The sequence below is a fragment of the Colius striatus genome, chromosome 5, assembly GCF_028858725.1.
Source record: "Colius striatus isolate bColStr4 chromosome 5, bColStr4.1.hap1, whole genome shotgun sequence".
Taxonomy (NCBI): domain Eukaryota; kingdom Metazoa; phylum Chordata; class Aves; order Coliiformes; family Coliidae; genus Colius; species Colius striatus.
The window spans coordinates 25949418-25976637 of NC_084763.1; the positions used below are offsets into that span (position 1 = coordinate 25949418).

Consider the following 27220-nt stretch of genomic DNA (forward strand, 5'->3'; position numbering starts at 1 on the left):
AGTGAATAAGACGATCTGAAATTCAAAGTAATTGTGGACCATCATCAACAATCTACCACCCTTCCTAAATGTCCTCGATGCTGTTCATAGGACAACAACACTTCAGTCCAAGTCCTGCTGGAGCTTGCCTACCTAATGAAGGAAGCTTGAGTCTCTGAACTAGGTTACTGAGATCACGCAGTTTAATTTTATTTCTTGCCTTCCATGAAAAGTCCACAGATATAGGCTCCTTCCTTTGGTGGGTGGCTGTAATCTTCTTTGGTCTTTTTGGTACCATCTGCAGTCAAGCACACCTTATCCAAGGGCGAGTTGTTCCTATGTGACATGCTCTGCATTACAGCTTTAAAAAAAATAATACTTTCAATAATTCAATATCCAGACAGTAATTTAAATGTCAAAACTGTTAAATTGCCCCTCTTGGGCCAATTGTTCTGAAGAGATTGACTGGTGTTTGTTTTGGTTTTGTTCGTCTTTCTTTCCTTTGGCCATTATTTGAACTAAGGCAAAAAAAGCTGCATGAATGCAATTATGTGGAAACAAAACATCCTGAACAGTACGGAACAAACCAGCCCTGCCCTGTCCCCAGCAGGGGAGGAAGACTGCAGCACGTGTCTGCACTGAGAGACACTGCTTCTCTCCAGCTGAGTCCCTACTCAGAGCAAACCCCTCTAACATCTATTTGCACCTGCATGCTCCTTATGCTCCTCCAGCCCTTCTCAGGAGCAAGTACCCAGAAGTGAAAGCTTGGAGAGAGGTGGTAATAGGAGGGAAGAGTACAAAATGAGCACCATTTAGGGCCCCTGACAAGAGAAGCAGAGAGAAGAGGAGCTGCCTGCCAGTCCACATGCTCTGCTTCCAAGTACAGTGAGAGGCATTTCAGGGTCTGGGCTGCACTCTCTGGGCTCTCATTGCCCATGTGCTCCAGAGAATGATGGCAGCCCTGCCAACATGTCCCGTGCTGCTGGCCAGCTTTTTGCTAGGTGAGCAAAGGATTATCTCAATGCCTTTGGCCATGCAGAATTACAGATATGTACTTTTCAGGCTCACATGTGGCTTCACTGTGGTCTTCAGAATAGATACATGCACATGTACTTATTGTGGCAAGAAGTGAGACATCAATACACTGCTGAAGATTTTTCATCCCCTACTAGGGCAACAACTACACAAAGAGGACTGGGGAGACTGATTTATTCTTTCTACTTAGCCTGGTAACTGCGTTAATACTAAGGAATAAACCAGAATGGTACCTTGACATATGCACTGAATTGGTTAAATAATAACAGTAGGAAAATTTACACTCTTAACCTTTTTTAAACTATGAAATTCAAGCTTTTATTTATTTCCTTAGCTGCTGTGTCTTCACACTTCTGAGTAGACTGAAGAGAAGTTTGGATTGTTCCCCTTGCTTTCAGGAGATTATAGTTATTCTAATATTTGGCTGATTTTAGTAATTTTATTTAAACTGTGCATAACTCCAAACAGCGTCACAAACTCTGCTAACATGATGAGTGAAAAAGAAATGTGTCAGTAAAACTGTATGCCCAGTTCCTGACAGCCATCACTGCCTACCTGTCAGAAAGTATTGAGGGTTCAACAGTCCAGAAAGCTACCCTGCTGCTGGCAGTACAAGGTCTTGTGTGTCCAGGTGTCATGTTCTCTCTATCATAGGAGAAAATTGGTAACCCTAAAAGAGAAGTAGTAGTGGCTTCTATCTTAATTGATATGGATTGTTTTTATAGACAAAACAAACTGCACAATTCAAGTGATAAAGTCCTTTGGTCTACAGAGAAAGTACATGGCTGAAATAACCAGAAAGTATATGCACACGTAAGTGTATGGTCGTGGTTTAGTGGAATTTGTTCTTGCCCTGGTGTAGGTATGTCCAAAATCTATTGTAAAAGGTGAGCAGCATGAGACAGGTTGCTGGTGACAGAGAATGTGAGTATGCTCAGTCCTGTAGAACGTCATCGAGGAGAAGCCTAAACACCACTATTTAGTCATATTAACACACCTTCAGAAACTGCTAAAAACTGGTACAGTTGACCTCTTCTTAAATGCAGATTGTCTGAGAACACTTTCAGTGGTGCATTTAAGCTTCCTATAATCCAGAATAAGGCACAAATCAGGGGCTCAAAAGAGCCTGACAGCTGAATAATGGCGTACTGCCACATACATTGCCCTGAGATATCAGAGGAATTTCCCAAACCACTGTCTGTTTTATCCATATCTCACTGCCTGCCAGTGGATATTGCTGGCAGCAGGGTAGAGGAAAAGCAACCCTGCAAGATGCTGAACACTCCTAGTACTTGTGACCAAGGTAGATGAGGGAGCCTTCACTTTGGCAGAGTGCTTAGTATTTCTGCAAAACTCACTTCAAAGCAAAACTGACTTGAATTAGGACACATTTTGGACAAAAGAAACACAAAAAAAAAAAAAAAAAGGAAGGAAGCTGCTGGGTTTAGCTCACTGGAATCACTGCAATAGCACTGTGCATAGTGGAAACCCTGTTACGCTGTTGGGTACTTACCAATGAGTGAGGCTTTACATGGCTGGGTGGTGCTTGTTTAGCCCTTGAGTCTGGCACAGCATCATAGGAGAGAGGATTGCAGCATTTCCATGTGAGGAGAAAACAACAACTCCTCCTTTGTTGGAGAAAAATAAAAAGCATGCTGGTATCATAAAGAATAGCTATTTCATTTCCCAAAACAAAGCAACAAAATGCCCCAAAATAGAAAAGCAACAGTATTGTTAATTAAAAATAATCGCTTGCCTTCAGGCTGATGTTCAGCTATTGAAAAGAGCTGTGGATCTCTGAAAGCAGGAGGTTCATCTTCTCACACTCTTCAAGGTAAACAAGGGCATAAGGGCTCCAGGCAGCAGTCTTCTGTGTGATTCCTGCTATGTTCAACACCTTGGGAAGCATCTCCAGAATATCATCCAGGACATGCTTAACTTGTCCAGGCCAATACAAAGAAAGCCATCAGAAATCACTGCAACTGACTCCTTTTGGCTCTTCTACTTGCAAGTGTACTTTGTTCTCCTGGAGAGTGCAAAGATCCCATTTTCTTAGGCAGATAAAAAACTGAGATGGTCCCCCTCCTTTGCCGTCTCTTTGAGAACAGTACTGAGATAATGACTTCAAACAAGTAACACTTATAGGCTTGTATTTCACTTTACTTTTTCAGGCAACATTGACCCCTAAAGGCCCCCAACACACTGTCTCTGGGCTTGGGATGATTGCTATTACAAGGATGTGCCCTGAGACTACCTTGGTTTTTAGTCAAGCATGATTATTAATTTGTGTTTCTAGAGCAGCTAATAGCTTCCATCACTCCCTCCACCACCCACAGTCATTGCTGTCTCAGGCGTTAGGCAAAATACATCACAGGCACACACACGTCTTACCCTACAAAGAAGCCTCTTTCCCTCCCCCAGGCCTGCTCTGGAACAGAGACAGAATGTAAATGAGGAACAATACTAATGTAACAGTACTAATGAGCAGGAACTGAAGGCACAACATTAATGCAGCTCAGTCTCTGTTTCAGCCTTAGCTTTGGCAGAATTAGTGATGAATGCCATATATAATTGTCCACACTCCCTAAGTGGATGGGAACCAAACGTGAAAAGCACAAGCTGCCCCCAGGAAATGAAGCATTGTTTGGCTAGTTGCATGCAGAGCTGTCATATTCCCTCCTGCAAAACCTCCATGATCTGATGGTGATAAGAGAGGAAAAAAAAGTGCCCAGAGGAAAGGAAGGAAGTAAAAAAAAGGGATGGAGAACTGTAGAACAAGAATCACAGCCACGGGAGAATTTCATTAACTAACTGATAAGGAGGAGGAGGAGGTAAAGGCTCAGCTTCATGGCAGTTTTGGGCGCATCTGGACATAGTTTCTCATGTGTACACTCAGAAAGGAAGGTGCAGAAGACAGCAGGGGCTGATAGCAGAAGTAGCTGAGATTTCTGATTACAGTTGCCTTCCCTGCTTATCCTTATTCATTTTATCTGTTAAGCGCAGCACTAGTACTGTTCCATGCTTAAACCTCAGTCTTTTACATTTTTCAGGAATCAGTTTGGCTGTACTAAGACACAAGATATCTTGACTATGAACAGAACTACAGTGCCCCAGTTAACTCCATATTAAGTGACAAAGCTTATCTTCATGTTAGTGTTGGTCCCTTCAAGCCTGCATCTGATAGCTTATAGGTGTTACTGTTCTCCTGAACTCCAGGTTTGGTACAAGAGAGGTGCTGAGGCTAAGAACTGGCTAGACAGCCTCCTTGCCCAGATTTCATCCCTTTGGATTACCCAACAACTTAAAAATCTCTGAAAATCTTCTCCTCAGCTGCTGCTTGCAAGGGAAGTTTCTTGGAGCAGTCACATGGCTCCTGCTCAGATCAGAGACCAGTGGTGGGAGAGCACTGTGCTTGGGCTGCTCTTCCTAGCATGGAGACCCTAAACATAGCTGCTAGGCTGTGCTGTCAGCATGGCAGAAAGAAGCTAGGGCCATAGGCTGCTTCCTACTGTCATCTTAAGTGGGAAGGAACAGAGATGCTACTTAAAGGGGATTTATCGCAGAGGAGATGGGAACAAAACACAGAGGCGAAGACTAAGACTCACCAACTCGACCAATTATAACTTTTTTTAGTAAGTTAGTGTTGCTGTACTTGTTTATAAAAGCATCCAAAAAAGCAAGACAGATTCATACCTTGTTTCCCACCCCACAATAATTTACAAGTGCAAAAGAAATGGTCTGCACAACAGGTTAGATGTTTCTCTGGCCCAAATTCCTCCCTAATGCAGTAGGTTGCACAGGGTGGCACATGATAATCACTCAGCTGATCTTTGCTAATTTGATGCACCTTTTTTTCCTGGAAATGAAGTCCTTTGCTGAAATAAGGCAGTAAGATGTGTGATACACATCTCAGTAACAGCACTGACAATGTACCACATGAAGAACTTCACCTTTTGCTCTGCAGACTGCCCTGATCCTTCTCCTATGAGTGAATTCATGGGTTGCATTTCCAAAAGAGTTTTGAAGAGATTATCTGAGATTATCTGATGTTGTTGTAAGGTATCCCACCTCAGCATTCAGGTGCAGTCCACATGGAACAGGGCTTTCAGATGGAAGCATTTCACCTAAATATTTATGGTATACAGCATTATCCAGATTTGGTGGAGCCAAGAAACCTGGTGCCACAGCAAGTTCCCCTTCAAGCTTCAGTAAAAGAATCAATAACATTATTGATAATGCTCAAAACAGTTCTCAAAACTCAGTTGGCTGGCCTCCTGTGACAACAGGACAGAATAAAAGCTGCAGCAATCACATTTCTTTTCCAGGATCCCCCAGCTCCTACACTGTAAGGACTTAACTGTCTTCAAAATGTCTCAGAACTGCGATAGAGCTGTCCAGGATTTAAACCAGCCTTGCAAGTTGTTTTTGCTGAATAGTATTTCTGTCTCTAAGTGGTACTTTTCACAGGAGCTATTTCTTCCTAAAAATGCACAACAAAATCACAGTAAAATTTAACAGTTTTTGGTACTTAGAACAGTCAACAATAAGCTGATGCTCACAATAACACCAGTAAGCATTTATTTCTGGAGTCATTTTGGTTCTGAAATCAGCCACTTACCTGTGCCTGAACCTGCACCACTAACCTCACCCACAATAAGCCGTGTCTTAAGACGCTACTTTGAAGTTAGTGCGGAGCTTTTGAAAAAAGCCCTGTTATTCACTTTGAGTGCAAGATAATTCTGTCAGATAATGTGTACTTGCCAGTCTCTCTGCTGGCACTTAAATCTGGTTTTACTGTGTTCCTGGGAGTCATGTGTGCAGAGGGAGGCTGTGGGTTATGGGGTTCATAGCAGGAACTCACCACCCTTCTGTGCCTACCACAGATTCCAGATGAGGTGTAGCAATGCTGATGTATAGTGGGCTTATTCTAATGCACCTGGTGGAATGAATTTATAGCTAAAAGAACTCATCAGTAATTGAAATAGGTAAAAGAGAAGGTAATATCCCCAGTGAACAAAAAGCACCAGTGTTGATGAAAGGCATTGCCATCCTGTTTGCATTTATTTGGCTGCCAGCCAATGAATGCTTTTCTGGTTTTGCTGGTGATTTGGGGCTCTAAGGTTTTTCAATTATGGCCAAAAGCTTGGAAAGATACCTCACTGTTTAAAATACCAGTGGATCACGCTTGGGGTTGGGTGCCTAAACTTTCCAAAGGCCATAAAAATAGCAATGTTTCTGCTCAGGTTTCACCACCTATACTTATTTTACAATTATTTGAATGAAAGTTCAGGCTTGTGAAGGTTAATGGACTGCCTAAATTGGAAGCAGTAATTCTTTACTTATCCATAGGCTAGAGGCAGAACTGGAGCCGGCAGGATGAGCTTCCCACCACGCCCCCACGACCTCAGCTGTCATTTGGAGAAATCAGCCTCAGCAGAGGTCGGGAGCACTGCAGTGTTTAGCCTTTCCATCTCCATGGCAACTTACTCTTGGGCATCTTCTTCTGAGCAGTTACTTCCAATTGCCTCCATCTGAGTGTGGCTCTTTGACATATGAACACCCGCTCGTTAGGGACCAAGGAGACATGCTCATCTTGCTAGGAAAGGCAGGCTTCAGCTACATCGCTCAGGGTGAAAAGTTGTGCTTTCTCCAGGTTGGTCAGGCCCTGCAAATGGCCCGTTGACACCTAATATGCTAATTTTCAGGGGTTACATTTCCTCCTAAATAAGCCTTTTACCTTTGGACAATGAAAAATAACAAGTCTGGAAAGGCCACTTGAAAAATCTCTGTTTTTAGCAAATTGTGTATAATCAATTCTCTAAAGGGACTAGTTCAGCAACTCAGAAGCAGCAGCTGATTATGGTTTGTTTGGGATTTTTCAACACACATATACACACACACACACGTATATTCATGTATTCGTGTATATTCTGTATATTCATACATGTTATATAAATGGACGTATATGAAAATAGACTTAAATAGTTTCCATGCAAGGCTTTTTAGAACTAAATTTAAAGCAGTATATACATTTTGTATCCTCAAAAATTCTAATATTTGTTTCTGATTAGAAGCAACTTTGGCAGTCTTGCACCTTGGACTCACAGATGTTCCATCTGTACTGCTGTCCAGGACAAAAACTCCATAGTGAAATTTGAATAATTCACTATATATCAGCTGGTGATAATCTGACGAAGCTACAGATGTATAAGAAAGTGACGGGAAATGAGAAACAGTCTTACAAACCAATTTCCCTATTTTGGAAACAGGAAAAAGCAAGGAAATACATAACACTTCAATTTGATTATTTTTCTGGAGAGGAGCACAGACAGTAAAACAAACAGTAAATGTAAGTTGTGAGGCAGTGCCATTCTGATCTGCTGTAACTGGTGAGTCTGCGTTGGTTAAAGTGTAGTTCCATAAAAGATACCTTCCCATGCCTACCCAGACCTTTCTAAATGGCAGTACCTTAAATGAATAGTTTTATTAGGAAAACGGCAATCTAAATGTCCTCTCCCCTAACACCATTAAGCTGGCAATGCAAGCAGCATTACAAAACACTGAACTCAAGTTGCCAAGTAAGGGTGCTTGCAGAAGTATTTAACAAGCAATATGCCAAGTCACAAATGTTTGTAGACAAAATTTGCTCTCATTGAATCATTGTACTTACGACAAGTTGGAGAATTTATTCCCCCACAGCCAGACATGACCTTGCGAGGTGGGGTTGCATAGATGAGAAAGCTCTTGCTGTTCTCCACAAGGCTCCAGTTCTAAAAGAAGACTTTCTCTTAGGTTGAACATATTGTATATGTGTTCAAGAGCTTTAGACATATATGGAAGTTCTTACCACAGGCAGGCTGGTAAATTCCTGCAGATATGCATGGCAGAACCTGCAGTCCCAGGCACTGTACATGACCTCACTAAGGAGGTAACTCAAGTCTTCCTGTGGAACCTACGCAGGGGAACAGAACACATCACTGAGAAAAACAAGTCAGCTTTCTAAAGGACAAAGCAGAGCTGTACAGAATAAATATAGTTAAGAGAAACAAAAGAAATCCAAATGCTTCCTTTAAGAAAGTATTATTGTTATACATTTGTATTTTGTTTGTTTAGCAGATAAGTACATTGAAACAGATGTTTTATTTCAATCCAGAGGTATCTATAAGTAAGTGGAAAAAAAAAAATCAAGTTTGTGAGTGAAATTCAGCAATGCTGTAAAGCATATCATCTGAGCCTTACATCATGTTTTCTACCTTGTCACTTATGAAGAGCTTTTAAGAGAAAAGTACATTTTCAAAACCCTGCATGATATAAAAGAATGTAACTCATTAACAAGTGCATGTATTTTCCTATATGGATCTTTAAAAACATAATCCTCACGAGGAAGGTAACCTACTGTGCTTTTCTCAGAGGAGAAATAAAAAACTTGTATCTGATTGCAGTCCTTTATATCTCCTCACTAGGAAACACTCAGTAACTGAAATCCTACATTATTTGAATTTGGGATGTATTCAAGAATTTCAGTAAAAACTGAGTTAATATTCATTCCATTACTACCACATCAGAGAAGGATTATGTTTATTGTAGAACTCTGGTCATAATGCCACTGTTGTACCATGTGTTTAACAGTGGTAACACATTTTATTCAGGAAACTACTGTCTCTTTTATTTGGCTTCACAGAGTTTGAAGCTTCTTTTTACTACCCTTTGGTTTGCAAAATATGCCAGTTTGTGGTGAAGCCTTTCCAGATGGCAACCTTCACCTTGCAGGCAGTATTTACCTCCCAATAGTTCAAGTAAAAACTTAAGTACAGGCTTTAAGTATTGCATGATGAGACAGAACAGAACAAGTAAAATAGCTGCAGCTATTCCAGTCTGCTTTCTAGAAGTTTATTTCAATTTGAATATGTGAAAAAGGCTACTGGATATAATATGCAATGTTGCATGCTGGTGATGAGAAGTCTGCACAGAGAATCCCTGTGAAAAATGCCAACAGCTTGGATTTAGAATGAAACATCTTCTGGGGGATTGATTACACTGAGATAATGAAAGCACATGACATAAAAGTGACATTTTTTGCTAGTGAGAGAAAATCAAGGGGTTTGCATTAGAAATATTTTGGGCTCTCAGGTTTGCATAATTGCCTTTGTACTCTATACAAAACTGGTCTGTTGTACTCAAAAAAGTGCCGAGCCATTGCTCAGTGAATGTGTATGGTAAGGACAGAGTCCACATCCCCCTCACAACATCAACTGGCAGCTGCATGAACATGCGTGTGGGGATGAGAAGGCGAAGGGGAAGAGCAGGACAATGAGGCAGGATCAGGCATCCTGCACTTTACTTGAGGAAACCTTAACTATCAGAAGATAGTGTGGTGGAGTCTGTCTTAGCAACAGGAAAATGATTTCAGTTCAACTGAGATGTAGGAAGATTCAATATTCATGGGGAAACACCAGAAACTGGTACAAGTAATGATGGAGTCAGGGCAATTTTCACTAGCTATAGAGCCAGGGATCTCTAGGTTTCCCCATTTAGGCTTTCTGGTCAATCCCTAATTGTCTTAAAAAACGTTGTCCCCAAAGGACACTCAATTGGAAGATTTTTTTACATATATGCACACACACACACTTATACACAATATATCTACATATACACAATATATATAACATGCACACATACGTACAAGACATATATATATATATACACACACATGCAAAGTAACATTTAAAAGAACTGTTCTCTCTTTTGTCTCTCCAATATAAAAAAAATAAATAAAGCCAGAGGGTAATGAATCACTAACCAATATAATGACAAGGGCCAATAAGCAACATTACCACGAGAAGATAAGAAATAATTCTTGCTCTTAAAAGACATTTCTAGACCAGAATCCTCCCTCTTATTAATTCACAAAATTAATTATCCAGCTTATGAACTGAAAAGAGAGAGCTTAAAGCAGCAAGATTTATTAGCAAAGAAAACTAAAGGTTGGAATAAGCTGATTTTATAGACTTCCAACTGGGAAGTATTATTAAATCACCACTATAAAATTAAGCAATTATTTCATTATGACACCAAGAAAGGAAAAACAGTTTCATGTTCTATTAGCTAAATAAAAGGCCAGTAGTGGTAAAAAGAAAAAAAGGAAAATTAATTTCTAAGAATAAATATAAAGTGGGAGATGTGGAGAGAAAACATGTCATCAAGGGGTGACATTTCTCTCCTTTTCTTTTTATATAGCTCTTAAATTTCTTTAAGCTACTAGAACAGGAGGACCCATTCAGCACTGTCCTATATCATTCAGTAATAGATACTGCTTTTATTTAGGCATTTCACATACAGAACTTACACAAATTACCTCAACTGAGTATTTAAACTATACAAGTTTGAAATGTGCTGTAGCTCAGAAATAAAATCGCTCATCTACCCTTAACTTTGGCTCAAGGGGAACATTACTGAGAAAGTCACAACAAGGTGGCATCTTTAATACATAATAATGACACTTGCAGGAAATGCACCATTATTTATACATGTGACGTGCTGTAAATTGCTTCCATCATCAGAACTAATTGTAGTGATTATTAATGCCATGTTATGAACTGTCAGAATTGCTGTATGTAATTACATTTGTGCAAATGCTTCATTACCTGCCTAATGAATTTGGCATATATGCACATGTAAACCACTGTTTTTGTTAACATAATGAAGGGCATTTTTCCCCCCCTTAGCTACTGATGTGGAACTGGTTTGACCTATATTACAAAGTTCGAACATCCACTGCCAGACACCACTACCACCCCCCTGCCTTTGATCTGATTTATTTACATACTCAGCAGCAGCATCACACAATGCCAGCTAATGATTTAAGTAATAGCTGGTGAGAAAGTATTGTGTCCCCTTTATTCAGTATCAGCAGCTGATTCGAAGTCACCTTGGTATGTGGTTACTTGACCACTACTTCTTACCTTCATATGTGTCTCTAAATCGTTGCAGAGAACAGTGATACAGATGGTGAGATCTCTAGCACTTTAGTAATTCTTTACTTATCCATAGGCTAGAGGATGCCTTCCATTGCAGCCCCCGGGGGCCAAACTCCAGTCTCCCAGCAACGCAAGCATGAAAATAGCACAGAGAAAAAAGGATGCTTTTAAATTCTCTTTCCATTGTACATGGTTCAAGGGTATCCTGCCAAAGAAGAAAGGAATCCAGTTAATAACCATCAGTGTTATCGATAGCTATGCCTGCCTCAGCTCCTGAAAGGGAGCACTCACAAGCATGGAGTTTGAAGGAGAGTGAGAAACAGGTTTCTTAGTGATGAGTGTTTTCTTCAGTAATTCCAAGACCCAAAGGTGTTGACGGTTACCTTTTTATTTCCAAATGTCTCTTAGAAAAGGAGAGCTGTTGTCCCACTGAAATCAATAAAACTAGAACTCTATACATATTACTCAGATAACCGCCTTAGTTTCTTAGCATAAATCACAGAATCATAGAAATCATCTGTAGACTTTCTCTCAAGGAGAAAATTTTCCAGTTTAACATTTATTTAAAACCACACTATTCTTTGAAGCTTTACAGTGTTTCTCAGTGAATGTTTGAAATTAAAGTTTAAATTTGTTTTCCTTCCTTTCTTTATAGTCTTAAAAGAGAATCTCAGCAAGATGACATTTTGCACAGGGCTTCGGCTGTTTTTTAAATTACTAGGACAAACTCTTTGGCATTTGCCTATAAAACCTGCAGAAATTCATTCTTAGTTGTCTCATAGTTTTCTATCTTTTAGTTTAAGTAACTGACATAGCAAAATGCTTTCTGATACCCATAAGAACACAGATGTGTGGAAGGAACTTCGGAGGGATTAAACTCATGGCTGTCTAAAGGCAATAAGTCATTTGGAACTGAGCAATAGGTCTGAGCAAAGGTGAAAGATTTCATGTCTAATCTTAAGTCAGAATCCAGAGTTTAGCCATGAAAAATACAACACAAGATTTTATCCTGAAGAAAACCACAAAGCATGAAATTTATTCCACCTGGATTAAGCACAGTCTAATTTTTGTATTACAATTCTCTCCGCTCTCCAACATTGAAATATCTTAACCAGAAGCATATTAAAGACAGTGTCTGTACAGGAATTTCCATGTCTCAAAATAATGGGAGGGAGAAAAGGGTTTTCAAAATACCAAGCTGAGAAATTAGCTAATTAAAATTCAGACATATATCTATTTCTTTAACTGTACACAGCCTGAAGTGGGAAAACTTTGTCCAGCCTTTTCAGCTTTCCATTAAAGATATTATTACAGTAAGTTATTTAAAAAATAAACAATGGTAGATTAATAATTGTCTGTTTACCTACAAAACCACAGCAATTCTGCCATTCTTGCAAGTATATTTCTGAGTCACCTCATACCATCAAAATCAATCCATTTGTAGCCAAGGTAGCTTTGACATGGCTCTCTTAGTGTACAGCTCTTTTTTTTTTTTTCTAGGCATTGATTGGGCAAAGCTCCCTTTAAAAAAAATTCTTACCTTTTTCACATCCCACCTCTGCTTTCATGTGTCCCATATGTTGCCCGTTGTGGTTTTGCCCAGTCAGAAGTGAAGCACCACGACAGTCACTGCCCCCCATCCACCTCCACCCTCGTTGGGATGGCAGAGGCCCCAGCAAAATGAGAGTAAAAAGATAACCAAGGATGCTGTGGATTAAGACAAGGGCAGGGAGGGCTTGCTGCCAGTTACAGTTCCAGGCAAAACAGACTCCAGTACTTGACTTAGAGAGGAAAGTGAGGAAAGTTTATTCTACTGCCTATAAGAAACAGAATAGAATGAAAAGCAAAAAGAGAGAAGGATGATGAGAAAATTACAACCAGCACTTTAAGATCTCCCTCCCCCATCCCTCCTTTCTTCCCGGGCCCATCTCATGCTCCCGATATCTCTACCTCCTCCCCACTCAATGGCTCAAGGGGGCAGGGAGTGGGGGATGTGGTCAGTCTCTCACAGATGGGCTCTGCCACTTCTGTCTTCTCAGATGAAGATGACTCCTGGCATTCTTCTGCTCCAACACGGGGTTCCTCCCCTGGAACACAGTCCTTAACAAACTTCTCTGGTGTGGATTGTTCCCAACAGCTGTGGCTTCTGCCGATACAGGGTCCCTTACATGAGACGGAGCCCTTGGTGAATATCTCTGGCGTGGATTCTGTGCCATGGTTAGAGTTTCTGCAGATACAGGGTCCTTCCCACAGAAAACAGCCTTCTCTGGGCTTAGTGTTAATGAACTTTTCCAGCGTGGGTTCTTCCCCACAGTTACAGCTTCTGTGAATATGGGGTCCCTCACATGGGATACGGCCTCCTCTGGGTATAGTCACTGACACAGGGTCTTCAACAAAGTGCAAACAACTCTGCTTCACCAGTCCTCTCCACAGGATGCAGGGGAGTCTGCTCCAGCACACCTCCTCCTCTTTTCCCTCACTGACCTTGGGGTCTGCATGGTCACTCCTCGCTCTCTTCCAACTCCTTGCACCACCACCAGCCAGAAAAGAAGGAAGAACAGAACAAGAAGGGAAAGGAAGAACCCTCGTCTTCTGGCTTCTTCTTTTTAAAAAGTGATTGTGAAGGTGTCTTTGTCTCAGCCCCAGAAGTGGGTCTGGCTCAGAGCTGAGGAGAGTTTTGAGCAACTTCTTACAGGAGCCATCTTTACAGCCCCTTCCCCCTTACTAAAAACAGCTCCACACAAAACCATGACATTCCCAAAAGACTGACGTGCACAGTTACCATTGCGTTTATTTTAGACTGCTCTGCTGACACCAATAAACTTGTTCCAGCACGTTCACCACTGCAGGGAAGCTGGCCTGCACTGAGCTTGAAAATCTGTCTACAAGTTCCTCAGGGTAACAGATGGGGATAACAAGGAACATGGACGGAAGAAGGCTGTGCATGTCCAGTGACATCCCTGTCCTTCACGTTCTCAGGTCATCTTTCTCCTACTTCTTCCATCCACCAAGCAGCTCTGCAGAACCACATGCAGCAAAGAACAAAAGACAAAATGACAAATGGCACATAAACCTTGCTCATTACTTCCTTCTTTATGCCCAGCTACAGATACTGAGCCATTGCCTGAACACGTGGGTAGATAAATCCACTCTGTCACAGAATGAGTACAGTCAAACTAAATTTAGAGCTGAACAAAGTTTGCGAGTACCATCGAATAAAAGAGCTCTGACTTTAGAGTATGGACAGGTTTTTTTCATAAGATGGCACCACTGGGTAAGGCTGGTGCCATAAATGCACTTTGTTCTCTCTTTGTAGGCACAGCTGTGCATGTCTACATTTTAATACAAATGTATGTATTATTGTCACGCCTTTCTTCCCACACAGCATTGACAGGAAACACAGAGGCAGTGCAGGGCACAAAGGGTTGTCACTCTGCAGCTGTCAGGTGAATTTGGAAGCACAAAGATCCCAAAGTTCTGGTTTCCTACAAAGTGGTCATCAACATTACCACTTCTCCCCATGGAGAAAGGAGTAATTAAAACAAATGCATTAAAAGTATATTTGTTTTCACCTGATCAAAACTGTAGAGAGCAGCATTAGCCAGCATCCCCACAGGAGGTCCACTGGTAATTTTAATTGAGTTTTCTAGTCTTCCTCGAGGAATGATGTGCTCTTCTGGGGCTGGAGCTCATTCAGCACTAATAAAGACATGAAAATCAGGATGACTTTCTTCACTGTATTGCTCAAGGAGTTTCAAGGTTCCTAGCCGCTGGGCTACTAGATGAATATTCTGTTGAAAACTAAATGGTTATTTGGAGAAAGCAAATAAATCTGGTATTCTTAAGACATTGAAGCATCACTTTGTTATTAAAAAATTGTTAACACAAACAATAAACTTGAAGATCATTAGCTACTGCTATTTCTTGATATGTGTTGAAATAGCAGAGGTTTCACCACTAGCCTCTAAAGTTTCAGGCCTTGATTGTGAAGCTCACAAAAATATTAAAACTTCAAGGTTAAACAATTGGGGTGTGGGTGTTGTCACATGTAAAGGTAAGAGTAACTCGGCAGACACCTGAGACTCTACTTAAATGCTCTATAGAACTGGGATCTAAGACAAAACATGTCCAATGCCTACTAAGAGCAAGACTGAAGAAGTGCTAGACAAAGAAAAATGTTTACAGCTACCCTGCTACTTAGAAAATACATTTCATACCAGTTCAGAGCATAAGTCTTTCAGGTTCTTAATACATGAAGACAGTGGAAAGCCACTGATAGATTACAGAAGTGCTGAAGTATGGGAATATCAAGAGAAAGGTTTACAACATGGCTGGGCTACTGTTGTTTTCACCCCTCCATTAGACCACACTCCACTCTTTTTTTATTACAGTTCTAGCATTTCAACCCAAATTGCAGCTCAGTTATGCAGCTTTTCTTTGTCTCTTCCCCACTGTGCCAGAACGCACTGATTGCGCTGGCTTACATCTTGGTGTAGCGTGAGAGGAGTTACACCAGTCATACACCAGTCAAGGAGTACGACACATCAGTCATGCTTTAGCTGCTGCATCACTTTACCATGAGACCTGCTGAGGGGATACTCCCAAATTGTCCCTTGACATGGAAAAAGGAACAGGGGAAAGAAAGGGAGACTTTTCTATCAAATTACATGACAGGAGCCAGATGTTGCCTGTATTTTCATATAGCCTACATCCACCCACTGCAAAGCAGAAGTGATTTAAGCCTTAATATAACAACAAAATAACCATTCCATACATTAGATGTCTGAGACTGAGAAATTAAAAGAGACAGAAGAGCTAAAATTGTTACCAAAAATTTTCAAGTTGTCTTTTTTTCTGACAGTTTACCAACTACTGTGCCAACTGTTTTGACAGATCTGAAGCCAAAGTCATTTAAAAAATATTTCCCAGGTCAGCCAGAATAGTGGTAGGGGGTTTACCATCTAATTATACACTCCCTTGGCCCCAATACAATGTATAGTAAAACATCTTTTTTTTTTCCCCAGGATATTTTTGTAAACATAGAATAGTTTTGGGTTTCAGAAGACTGAAGTTTGAGAAGCACTGAGTACATTCAGATCCCACTAGCTCTAACTAATACCTTTGGGGATTTGGTCCAACATCTTTATGTAGCCTCCTTTCCAACTTTCCCCAGTCCTTCACTATCAAAAATCTTTGCAGCAAACTCATCATCTCTCTCTGCTTTCAGAAGCCAAGCATAATGGGCTGGAAAATGGAGCAGGTCTGCAACACTGGAAGCTTCTCAGATGTTCCTCATTTATCTCTGCAGCTTCAGACACACAACTGCTGATTTGGGGCCTCTGCCATCTCCTGTTTTCTTGCCCTGTTCCTAGAGCAGCTGAGAACTCTGAAATTCCCCTGAAAACTAACTCTGCTCTTTCCTTCACATTTCTACAATCACTATCAGAAAAATGGGGTTATTTTCAGACTAATGTGACTAGCAAAATTTGGTGAAAGAGTTCTTCCAGTTTCAGTGTCAACAAAGGGGTCAGCTTGTGTGTGTTTGCACCAGTGCCGAGCACATCAAGGCCCCTTACTAACTCCATGGTGATTTTATTTTAGCCAGCAGGTAACATGGACTCTGGCCCACCTCTTAATTTGTTGCGGGTAACAGTGGTTTGGTTTGTAGCCAAATGTTTGCTGAGGTTAAAACCAGAAGAGGAGGGAATGAGCTCCTTAATATCAAAGCCTTGAACATGTACTTCTTTCTTGGCTTCAGGGCAAAGCAGTTGTTATGAATATCCATATGGTATTTAGTGTGAAATGGTGGGAAGGGAGCACCTTCTCTCAGTAGCCTTAACAACTGCAGTGCTCCCGAGGGCTCCATCACCATGTCGGGAAGTGCAGCTTGCCAGGGGTTGCACTGATCTTTTTGTGAGCTGCAGAGCACGTTCTTGATCCACTCAATGCTGGCCAAAGCTGTGGCTGCTATCTCAGAAGAGCAGCACTCCAGGGCTGATTATACTGTTGCCCAAGGGGAGTCAAGCCCATTTCATTAGTCTTATGGCCCACTGAAGGGAACAGGAGCTCTTAATTACATAGGGGAAGTGTATGGGTGAGGGCAGTCCAGCAGCTTTCTGTATTACCTCTCCTATTCCTCTTGGGAGGGTGAAAACAGTGTTCAGCAAAACATGACACATTCTATTAATATGTTGTTTGTCCTGTTACAACCAAAAGCAAAAAGGAACAAAATTATTATCTGTTTAAAACTTTCACTGTAATCCAACATGTATTTTGTTTTTGTTCCAGGAATATCCCTCCAACTGGGGAGACAGTCCCCATCAGAGGGGCTGTTTGACACTCACTTGGAAAGAGCCCGATGGCTGTGTCTGGCAGACTTCTCAAGTGCCTCCTCTACAACCATCTCTTTCCCTTGTCCTAGAGAGATGTTATGAAATCTTCCAGAGTCTACAGGGAACCCAAGCTTTTTGCCTGTAGAAGAAATAATTGGGGAAGAGTGAGTGACAGAGGGGGAGGAGATGGGAAAATTAGCAGAGCAGAAAGGAAGAATGATAATGCCCCATTAATTTCACTATCACTTGTGCAATGCATATTCCTTCTTCCAAAGCACTTCACTAAGCCCTTACAATTTCAACAAGCAAAATTGCGAGCTCTCAACAGTGGCCTTATTGCTGGTATTAGAAAAAGCCTGCAGAAATCTGTTCCCTTGGTTTTAAGATAATGAACCTTTTGACATTTTGATAGATGCTCAGTATTGTTACTGAGCTTTAGAAACTCTTACAGGGGGTACAGAGCAATTGCCCTATGAAAAAAAGGGAGCAACATGTGGTAGATATCACATCAGTTTTTTAACTGATTGGTTCAGTGGGTAAATGTACAAGTCTCTCACCTTGTGAGGCCTGAGTTTAAATTGAGCACAGTGAGGTCACAGCTGTATTAACCTGGTATTCTCACTATTGTCTGTGGGGAATAGTAATCCTAAGTATAAAGCCACAGAGCCCTATGCAATTGAATATAGTTTGTATAATGACCATTATTTAGTCACAGGGGGCACAAGATTATATGAGCATGGAGAAAATTGCCCTCTGGCCCTCATCTAGTCAAAAGGTAGAAAACAGTACAAAGCAAACCTGCATTATGCCAAGCAGAGGAACGTTCAGTCTAAAAATGTCTTCATATTGTAGTGCTTATGGTGTTACACTTTTCATCCACTCCATTTACCATGGATATAGTGGGGGTGGAAGAAACTTTAGAATTTGAAGCTTCTGCTGAAAATAAACTGTGCCAAACTTTCCCATAGTAATGCATACTCCATCATCATGACAGATGATTCCAGAAGGCTTTGTTTAGTAAAAGTACACCCACATATGTATGTGTGCATAAGCATATACACATATACTCACAAGTGTAAAATCATATATAAATTTATATACATTTCTATCCCTGCATACTGCATTTTATTTGTAAGCTCATTTTTCCGTTTCTTTAATGGGAGGACAGTTGAGTGATCCTTGTACCAGAATGAAATAAGAGGCTTACCTAGTGTCTCAATATCTTCGAGTGAGTCTGCTTCTGTAGACAGAATGAAAGACACAGAAAGCTGGACTGCTTTCTTCACAGGATTTTGCTAAGGCCATCCTTCTGCTTTCCACATATCTTAAGCCAAGATCGTCCTCCACAAAGTTCCTATAAAGATGAAAAAACACGCCCTAAACACCCAAAAACATTCCCTAATACAAGCTTCAAGCCTGCACCACTCTCAGACTTGAGTGGCTGACAGTAATGCTCTAACAATTGTTTCATCAAATAAATTCTCAGGAAAATTAGCGGAAGGCAAGAAGGTAGTGAAGCAAGACAGAAGGTGGTCATTCCCATTTTTCTGTGAGATAAGGGCTATGTGACAGAAAATAGCAAATTCTGAATGAAAAAAACCCTATTCAATAACTGAATCCAAGAAGTCATTATGTGCAGGTAACACTGTCATATAAAGCCGGGGACACTGCACAGATTAAACACTCAGGATGCAAAAACTGCACAGTATGTGATGCCGAAGGAAAAATACATTCAAAAAGCAAAGACAAGTCCTCTTTGAAAGCATCACTAGTTCTACTAAAAATTACAGTGGAATTATCTGAAATTGTTTAGTTGTAGCATACCTCCAGAAATAACATCAAAAAAGATTTAGAACTAGAAAGCAATTTTCCCAGCCTACTGTAATGGCACTCCATGACTGAGTAGTTAAGACGTCAACAGGACTCTCGTAAGTGTGCTCAACTCTGAATCGAAGAAGGAAGTCCAATTCAAAGAGTTCTATTTCTTTACTTCAGAGAAGAATCTTGACAGCATAGAAAATTGAAAAAGGTCATCAGACTTGCTTTAGAGCCATTTCTGTTTTAAAGTATTCACTGCTCAATATATTACTGAGCAAGGAGCTGAAAGTGACAAGAATTCCTAAGGCTGTATTTTCTGAAACTCTGATATAAGAATATACGTCTCATTTAAAATCTTTTCTAAAATATTATTTGAAATCTATTGCAAATGAAATGATACCCCCAGATATTTGTCACAAAAAAGTGCAACATTTTTTCCAAAACCATTCCTACACACACACAAAGCTGAACTTTACCTATTAAAAAAGACTAGATGAAAACCACACCCAACTTCTCAGCCAAAACTTTTTGTAGAAAATATAACTGCATTTACATTTATAATTTATATACAATAAATATATATTATATATATTTCTGTACTGAATGATGAATTTACTCAAAATTGAGATGCCACTAACAACAGCAGTTATTTTTCTTTAGCTTGTGGGAACATAAACATAAAAATCTAAGTGTTGCATACTGAAGTTAGCCTTAGATAAACTTGGCCACAAATTATTTTATACTAATACTGCTGTAAAAGTAGAGATTTCTGAGTTCTGTGTAATGATCCCCATGTATCTTTTTAATGTCTTAGAAGACAGAGAAAGAAGAATAAATAATGCACAGCTGTTTGCATCATCATTCTAAGTCCTCTTCAGACTGCAAGCTCTCACACAGATGTCGGATATTTGCAAATCCTGAATGTTTTTGTTGATGGATTTGGGGGGTGGGGTGCTTGTTTTACACAGAATCAGTTTTGGCACATGAGGTGTATATATGTACCAGAGAAAACTCCTCATGTTCTACCAGGGGGTTTTCTAGTTCTTCTATCACTTAAACCACATATAGTGGGAGAGACACCTTTGCCATGAAACCACGTATTCTCTCTCCTTTTGATACAGATATATCTTCCTTCCTCTACAAAAATACTGCTTTCTTTCAATCAAAAAATGTGTTTAATAAATCAGAAGTTTACTGTGCCCTTTACTCAATTTTCCATCTACTCTCTAACTGCGACTGAGCTTATTTTTCAGTTGCCATACAGATTTCCATTCTTCATGATCCATTCCAGTATCATAGGTAAAAAACAGACAAAAATTAAGCAACAGATTGCTAGAAATCTAGGTGATACGAATAAATCTAGCTGCACCATGGTGCACAGAAATCATCACCAATTCTCTTGCCCCTTTTTTCTCGTTTCTCTTCCAGCATTTCTGTCTGCTTTTTATTCCTATTTATATACTGTGTAGAAAAATGACTTTTTTCTTCCTAAACTTTTGGTTTCTAGTTTAATTTTTATCTCTTTTACTGCCCAGCTCTACAATACAACCTCTTTTGAAGACAGCTCTTCAGGGCAAAATCTGCCAACCAGTACAACTAAATCCTAATTTTTTTTTTCTAGGGCATACAGATACTAAAACATATCAGGAAAAACAACAGACTGAATGTAAAAATATACACTATTTACTGTATTCCTTTACATTACTTTACATATCACATCAACTTCAAACCTAATTATCCAAACACGAGCAGCTCAATCATGCTATTCATCCTCAGTGTAGCTTCATGAAGTAACTGTAGCATTTTAAGACAATTACACAAAAGCATCTTTGGAATTTCTGCAATTATTATTGACACTGAAGCAGCAATCCCACTGTGTGAGAAACTGCAGAAGGTAACAAGAAAACTTCTTTGTGCAGAAGCATCACCTTATAGTGAAGGAACAGCAGAAAAATCAGCATACTTAATCTGAAAAATTTTCCTCAGCTGAAAAGCTGTTTGGGCCAAGAAAATGAGCTTATCCTTTCCAAAAATCCTTGGCTTATGAAAAGAAAGGTTGAATACGTGCCAGCTTCTGTCAGGTTAGATATACGACACTGAATATCCCGATTGTTCAGCCTGCTTAATTGCTTTGCAGAAGACTGCATTCAAGGCCTGAAAATAAGTAACATTATTTTTATTTGTTTCAATTCTACTGTTTTGGTTTTCTACTGGTAAGCCAGTTGGATCGTGACTGTAGGTTTCTAAGAAGAGATGGCCTAAGCTGTCTAAAATGCAAAGCACTTGTACCGAGAGGCTTTTGAGGAAACTTTCAGCAAACCAGGGCTGCACATGGCAATACTCTTCTGCTTACTTATTTCTCAGCAGGCAGAACCTCTCACTTAAGCGAGCTGCTAATTTTGCAGTGGGTGATCTCCCTTCCTCATAGCTTTAGATCATTTGGTAGATTTGTCACAATGATCTGTTTATACAGAATCCCTCAAAACTCTTTGTACCTGATGGTTTAACACAAAGAAGGTAAACCTTGGAAGCAGTCAGAAAACACTGTCCGAATGGAGACGGCCTTCAAAGAGACTGGTAGGAACATAATGTGTTACAGACCAGCAGGAGATCACATCATCTTCTCTCTTCTCAGACACACAGCCCTGCAAATGTAAACATCTAGCACAGGTAATAATACATTGGGCATCACTGCTGGAGGCAGAGTTCTTTTCTTTGCAATTTGACACCAAACCAGCAAGATAAATTTTTACTTCCAGTGAAAACTAGTAGATGGGGTTGATGCTGCTCAGATGATTTACTAATGAAGTAAAGAACAAAGGCTCTTATAGCTGTAGGTCTGCAATGCTCTCTGACATTAATCTGGGCTTCATTTTCTTTGGCTTCAGCTATCTATAGGATGACAGTTTTCTCATGTATTTAATGCACTACGATTATCCCACACAATTACCAAAACATTCCTATTCATGCACAAAGGAATGTAGTTATACCCTAGAAAATTGACTTTATTTCAGATGGTAACAAGTATTTAGGTTAAGCAAGCTTCCTATCTTAGGCAAACATTAGGGAATGACTGCTTTCTGCAGCAATATACCTGTTTACCTGTGAAAACACAGCAACTATATATGAATACATTGCTTCATATTTCATGATGATACCTAGTTCTTAGAAGTATTAACTCAAGCATCTAAAGAAAAAAGAAAAAAACCCCATATATGTGACAACTACATATCATAGATCTGAAACTGTGAGCATGTCGGTGGACAGGCAGGAAGTTGACTATTCCTACCTCACACAAATGTTTCACTAAAAATAATTAATAACGCACACTTTACAGGGGACTTTACTACAACTGTTATTACCTTGTGCTCTACTTCTGTTGCAGTTGACTTTGTTGATTCCAGTTTCTCTACAAGTTTGCTGTCATCTAAGAAACTGCCGTGGGCACCTGACAGGCTGAACAGCCTGTCATCCTCGAGCTGCCTGTCTTGAAACAGTTCTGCTGCTTGACAAGGACTGACTAGCAGAGGGAATGAAAACACTATATTTAAACAACCGCAGCAAGACATACCGTCTCATAGCATTTATGATCTGTATTTTCTGTTGAACTACATTAGATGATTAAATTTAATTTTTGAAAGAGAGAGTTTATCTTCTGCCCCAGTACATTAGAACTAAGGTTTTGGGACAAAAAGCCCCTAGGTGACAGAGGGATTATAAGCATACAATCCCACATGGAACAACATGCAGATGCAGAGGAAAATGGCCATCTGTTTTCAGATGTGTTCCCATGTACACAGGTTTCATTCTTCAAGGGATAAATCATAGAATCATAGAATGGTAGGGGTTGGAAGAGATCTTTAGAGATCTAGAGATCATCCAGTCTAACCCCCCTGCAGAAGCAGGTTCACCTAGATCAGGTCGCATAGGAACATGTCCAGGTGGGTCTTGAAGACCTCCAAGGAAGGAGCCTCCACAACCCCTCTGGGCAGCCTGTGCCAGGGCTCCCTCACCTGAACAGTGAAATAGTTTTTTCTTATATTTAAGTGGAACTTTTTGTGTTCCAGCTTCATCCCATTACCCCTTGTCCTGTTGCTAGCTACTATAGAAAAAAGGGACGTCCCAACCTCCTGACACCCATCATTTAGATATTTGTAAATGTTAATAAGATCTCCCCTCAGTATCCTCTTCTCCAGACTAAACAGCCCCAGTTCCCGCAGCCTTTCCTCGTATGAAGGACATTCCAGTCCCCTGATCATCTTAAACCCTCTGACCGAGTTTGCCCTTGTATGAAGAAGCAGTAACTCAAAGAGTTGTAGCAGGTCTTTGTGGATGAAGTTACTAAGTTACATGGGATAACTGGAAAGACACACTGGAGAAGCAGGAAGTATTATTCATTTTCCACCCCTAAGTACTATTTCATTTTTTTGCTCATAGATCACAGTTTGTTCAAAGTCACAGAATCACAGAATCTTAAGGGACCTATATCAATGTTTCTCTTCATAAGTAGATTGGCATGACTGCAGAAGCCACAGAACTGTGTCTACAGGAAAAAATTACGATCTATAAACCAAACACCCCAGATCCTAACAGTGCCATCATATCCCTCTTATGGACTGGCATAAAATTTTATACACACTTATTGGCTTATGATCACTGAAGCACAAAGCACTACAAAGGGCTTTAATCCTGCAGTGTAAATTAACTGTAATCTACAGAGCAAACCAAGCAGGAGAGAGAAGTGTGGGAATCAGATCACAATAAATTTAGGTCAAGCCCAGTCCTCTGGGAGAACAGATTTGAACACACCAGTAGAACTACTTTCTATATTTTGCAGAATCTGACCCTTAAAATATTTCTGATATATGAGTTCCTAACAACTGCTGTACAGCAGATTCAAAAAGCCATATTAATGCTAGCCTTAAAATCTCAGAACAGACAACAGAATGATCAAAAGATAGTATCTACCTTAAGTTTTTCTAAGTCTGGCCTTTCAGCACTAACAACCTCAGGCAACAGCTGGTCTTCCAGTCTGACTCTGGTGACAGTTAAATTAATGAGGATGGTCTGAGCTTGCAGTTCTGGCTTCTAGTGAGGGTTAGCCCTTCACTTTAGTGTGAAGGATGAGATGGAAATTCTTGTTGAATTCACATTCTTTGTCTTCAGTCTTGATATATCTGAGAAGAAATAACATGCACAAGAACAGGGACTTCATTGAATTAAAAAAACCCATAAATATCTTGGATTGCAAAAGATGGGTATTGTATGCTCTTGGCAGCATAAGAAACGGACACAAATCAAACTTTAGATGTCTGCAGCTTAAGAAACAAAATGAGGATGATTGATCACACCGAAATTATATGAAGAATACACAGAGCATTTCCTAATTGGCATAGTTTCACTTGCATATATAGCAGACACTGGTAGATTATTCACTGATGTACGGAAGCATCTGTGGCTTAGGGCTAAGTGTCTTCATTACTTACCACAAACTTATGAAAGTTTTCAAGCAACCTTTCACGACATAGCAATTACTTTGTACAATCACTTCCTTAAATGTATTTTACTTTTCCATTTTTTTGAAATAGCTTAGCAATAAATACTAAGAAATGTAAGCAGACATAAATTTTTATAACAAACTGATAGTGACCAGAGGACAGAAAAGGCACAGTGACTGAAAAAACAAAGATCATGTTTTAAAGCAACCTACTAAATGTTTTGTTCCCAATCATTTGAGGGGCAAAAGAATGAGTTGTACTAGGTTTATCTTTTATTCTCTGAATGAGATCCTTTGCTCAAAAGATGTCATTCCCTGACCCCTTGTCTTCAACAAGAGGTGCCTATCTGTGCCACACAACAACATCACTACTGCTGAAGTACCATTTTGGAGCCCAACAGTGAGGCATAATAAAAATGACCTTCCGACTTCTATGGCACAGTACAAAAAAAATTTGAAAGACTGCTTATAGTGTGTGCCTGGTTGGGTGTAAGCAGGTGCCACAATTTTGTGTCATCAGTTTGCAGAGTGACCCAACCTTCAGCCATCACCCACCACACACGAGCATGAGCACCGTATTTTCTTTACAGCAATGGCTTTGAATGTTTTGTCTGCCAAGAAAGGAGATCCAAACATTGGAAACACAATTCTGTTTTAAAAAATTCAGTAGAACACTTATACAATGGAACACAGGTAGCCACAAATCCTTTTCTCAAAATTCATATTGACATTTGTAAGTCAAATCAATCTTCAGTGTGATTGTGACAATTTATATTCAGAACACTTCAAATGCAATTCATGAAAGTCACATCAAAACATGAATAAAACAAGTATTTTCTGTACAAATTTTAACAACACTTTCTGTCCAGAATATCACGGCATTTCCAGAGTATATCTGGCATATATGCATATCTGTCATTGCCAGAGTCAAGGATACAGTATTTCAGCTTTTAACATCTGTGCCTGCTTCTGACATCCCCTTAGCCAGAAAACATAAGCTAAATGAAATGTTGTGCTGAAAGCACTTCTGTATTTTGCCAAGGATCAGGAAGAAAAGACAGCAATTTATGATATACTGAAAGTGAATTCCTAAAAATAACCTAGTATGTGGTGCACTAGGAAACCCATGACCCTCAAAAACTCAACATCAGATCTGTATGTTGTACACTACTGCCTTGCACACTAGTGGGGATGAGTTTTCCTGGCTTATGCATGTATAATGGTGAAATAATTTAGCCATATAGTCCTGTCCTTCAGATAACAACCTTTCTCAGGTGCATATGAGAACCTTCCAGTTCTGCAACATGGATTTCAATTCAGATACTGTGATCTCTCCACAGCCTTCAAAACTGGCTACAGCTGGAGGGAATAAAACTAGGGCTTGGCACAGAGGGAGCAATTTTGTCTCACTCTCAGTATACACAGGGACAGGTGAATAGCAGAGATGTGACAAGACAACTTTTTCAGTTTGCTTTGTCAGTGGAAAAAACTTTGCTAAGGGAGTCACGCTATTTCAGAAGGTCTATGTGGCAATAGAATAAGCTTTAGAGTTTTGGATTCAGCTACTTACTTTATGGATTCTCAATTCACAAGAACAATAAATTACCAATTTCTGTGATTATCACCTATGAAAGGCAAAAACTACATAATGACTCAGTAGGTTTTATTACTGCAGCTGTTCTAGGTTTTCTGTTAATTACAGATCTGGGAAAAATAAATGTTTTGTTATTGCTCTCATACGGTTCAAGGAGTACAAGCAACAATGATTAAGACAGAGGTGGGGAAAATCAGTAGAATTGCTTCACATTTTTCAGTGAAATATATCTGTTTAAAGGTTAATTCTGGATTCTGAAGAAATGTAGCAGACACAGGCACTATTTATTGAAATCCATGATAGAAGGCATATAAAAAAAATGGTCACCAAAGAAATTACTTAAGAGAAGTTGTACTTTTGGAAATTATTTTCTGCATAATCTTCTATTCCACCAGCAGAGGCATACAGAACAGACTGAATTAAAGCACCATTTTACCAAGAAACAGACAAAAGCATCTTGCAAGTGAGCTCCAGATCCCTCTACTTTAAAAACACATGAAGTGAATTAAAGAGAGATTGTTCTTCACTAAGTTTCGGAGGTTTTTTTCCTGTTGAAATTCTCGTAGATCTTGAAATAAAATAGTATAAGAGTTTTGAAAGGTATTTGCAAAGTACTTAAAAAATCTTAGATACACTTTGAATAACAATTGTTTTTTAGCAAAAGCAAATATAAAAACAGATAAATTTCAGAAGCTAACACAAGCACTAAACTCTCAGCTATGAGAAGTCTAGGAACAACGCAACATCTGGTGCAACCTGTCAAAACTTGAGTTAGCAGCCCAAAGTCATGCTTTCCTCTTGCATAAGGAAACAATGCCTAGGTCTTTCAAAGACAGAATCTCATGAAGATAAAAAGATCTTGAGTATATGAGCATGACTTCATATCATGAAATGGCCTAAAAGTTTACACAAAAACTTTTCTTAGCAGATACTTCTATGCAAGTCAAAATTAAAGAGCGTAACTTTCAGTGCAGGTGTTCTCCAAAAC

General features: G+C 39.8%; 1 protein-coding gene and 1 long non-coding RNA gene across 2 annotated transcripts in view; both read right to left on the bottom strand.

Annotated features, from left to right (window-relative positions):
• Positions 1 to 175: 175 nt before the first annotated feature.
• On the bottom strand, positions 176 to 2638 carry LOC133625514 (uncharacterized). The gene is made up of 3 exons (XR_009818800.1): positions 2528 to 2638; positions 1570 to 1684; positions 176 to 340 (listed from the first exon to the last, which is right to left on the bottom strand). It is a non-coding gene; the product is annotated as an uncharacterized LOC133625514 (long non-coding RNA).
• A 139-nt stretch (positions 2639 to 2777) lies between these two features.
• Positions 2778 to 27220, bottom strand: part of DNAH11 (dynein axonemal heavy chain 11) — a 78970-nt gene continuing 54527 nt past the window's right edge. Inside the window, 19 exon segments of the mRNA XM_061997401.1 lie at positions 2778 to 3040; positions 4965 to 5494; positions 7685 to 7784; positions 7862 to 7966; positions 10977 to 11196; positions 14564 to 14792; positions 17330 to 17462; positions 18531 to 18589; positions 18591 to 18700; positions 19180 to 19328; positions 21130 to 21177; positions 21180 to 21250; positions 21252 to 21295; positions 21895 to 21942; positions 21944 to 22033; positions 22504 to 22628; positions 22631 to 22661; positions 24110 to 24244; positions 24246 to 24318. Of these exon segments, the coding sequence (XP_061853385.1) occupies positions 11032 to 11196; positions 14564 to 14792; positions 17330 to 17462; positions 18531 to 18589; positions 18591 to 18700; positions 19180 to 19328; positions 21130 to 21177; positions 21180 to 21250; positions 21252 to 21295; positions 21895 to 21942; positions 21944 to 22033; positions 22504 to 22628; positions 22631 to 22661; positions 24110 to 24244; positions 24246 to 24318 (1510 nt within the window). The 3' untranslated portion in view covers positions 2778 to 3040; positions 4965 to 5494; positions 7685 to 7784; positions 7862 to 7966; positions 10977 to 11031.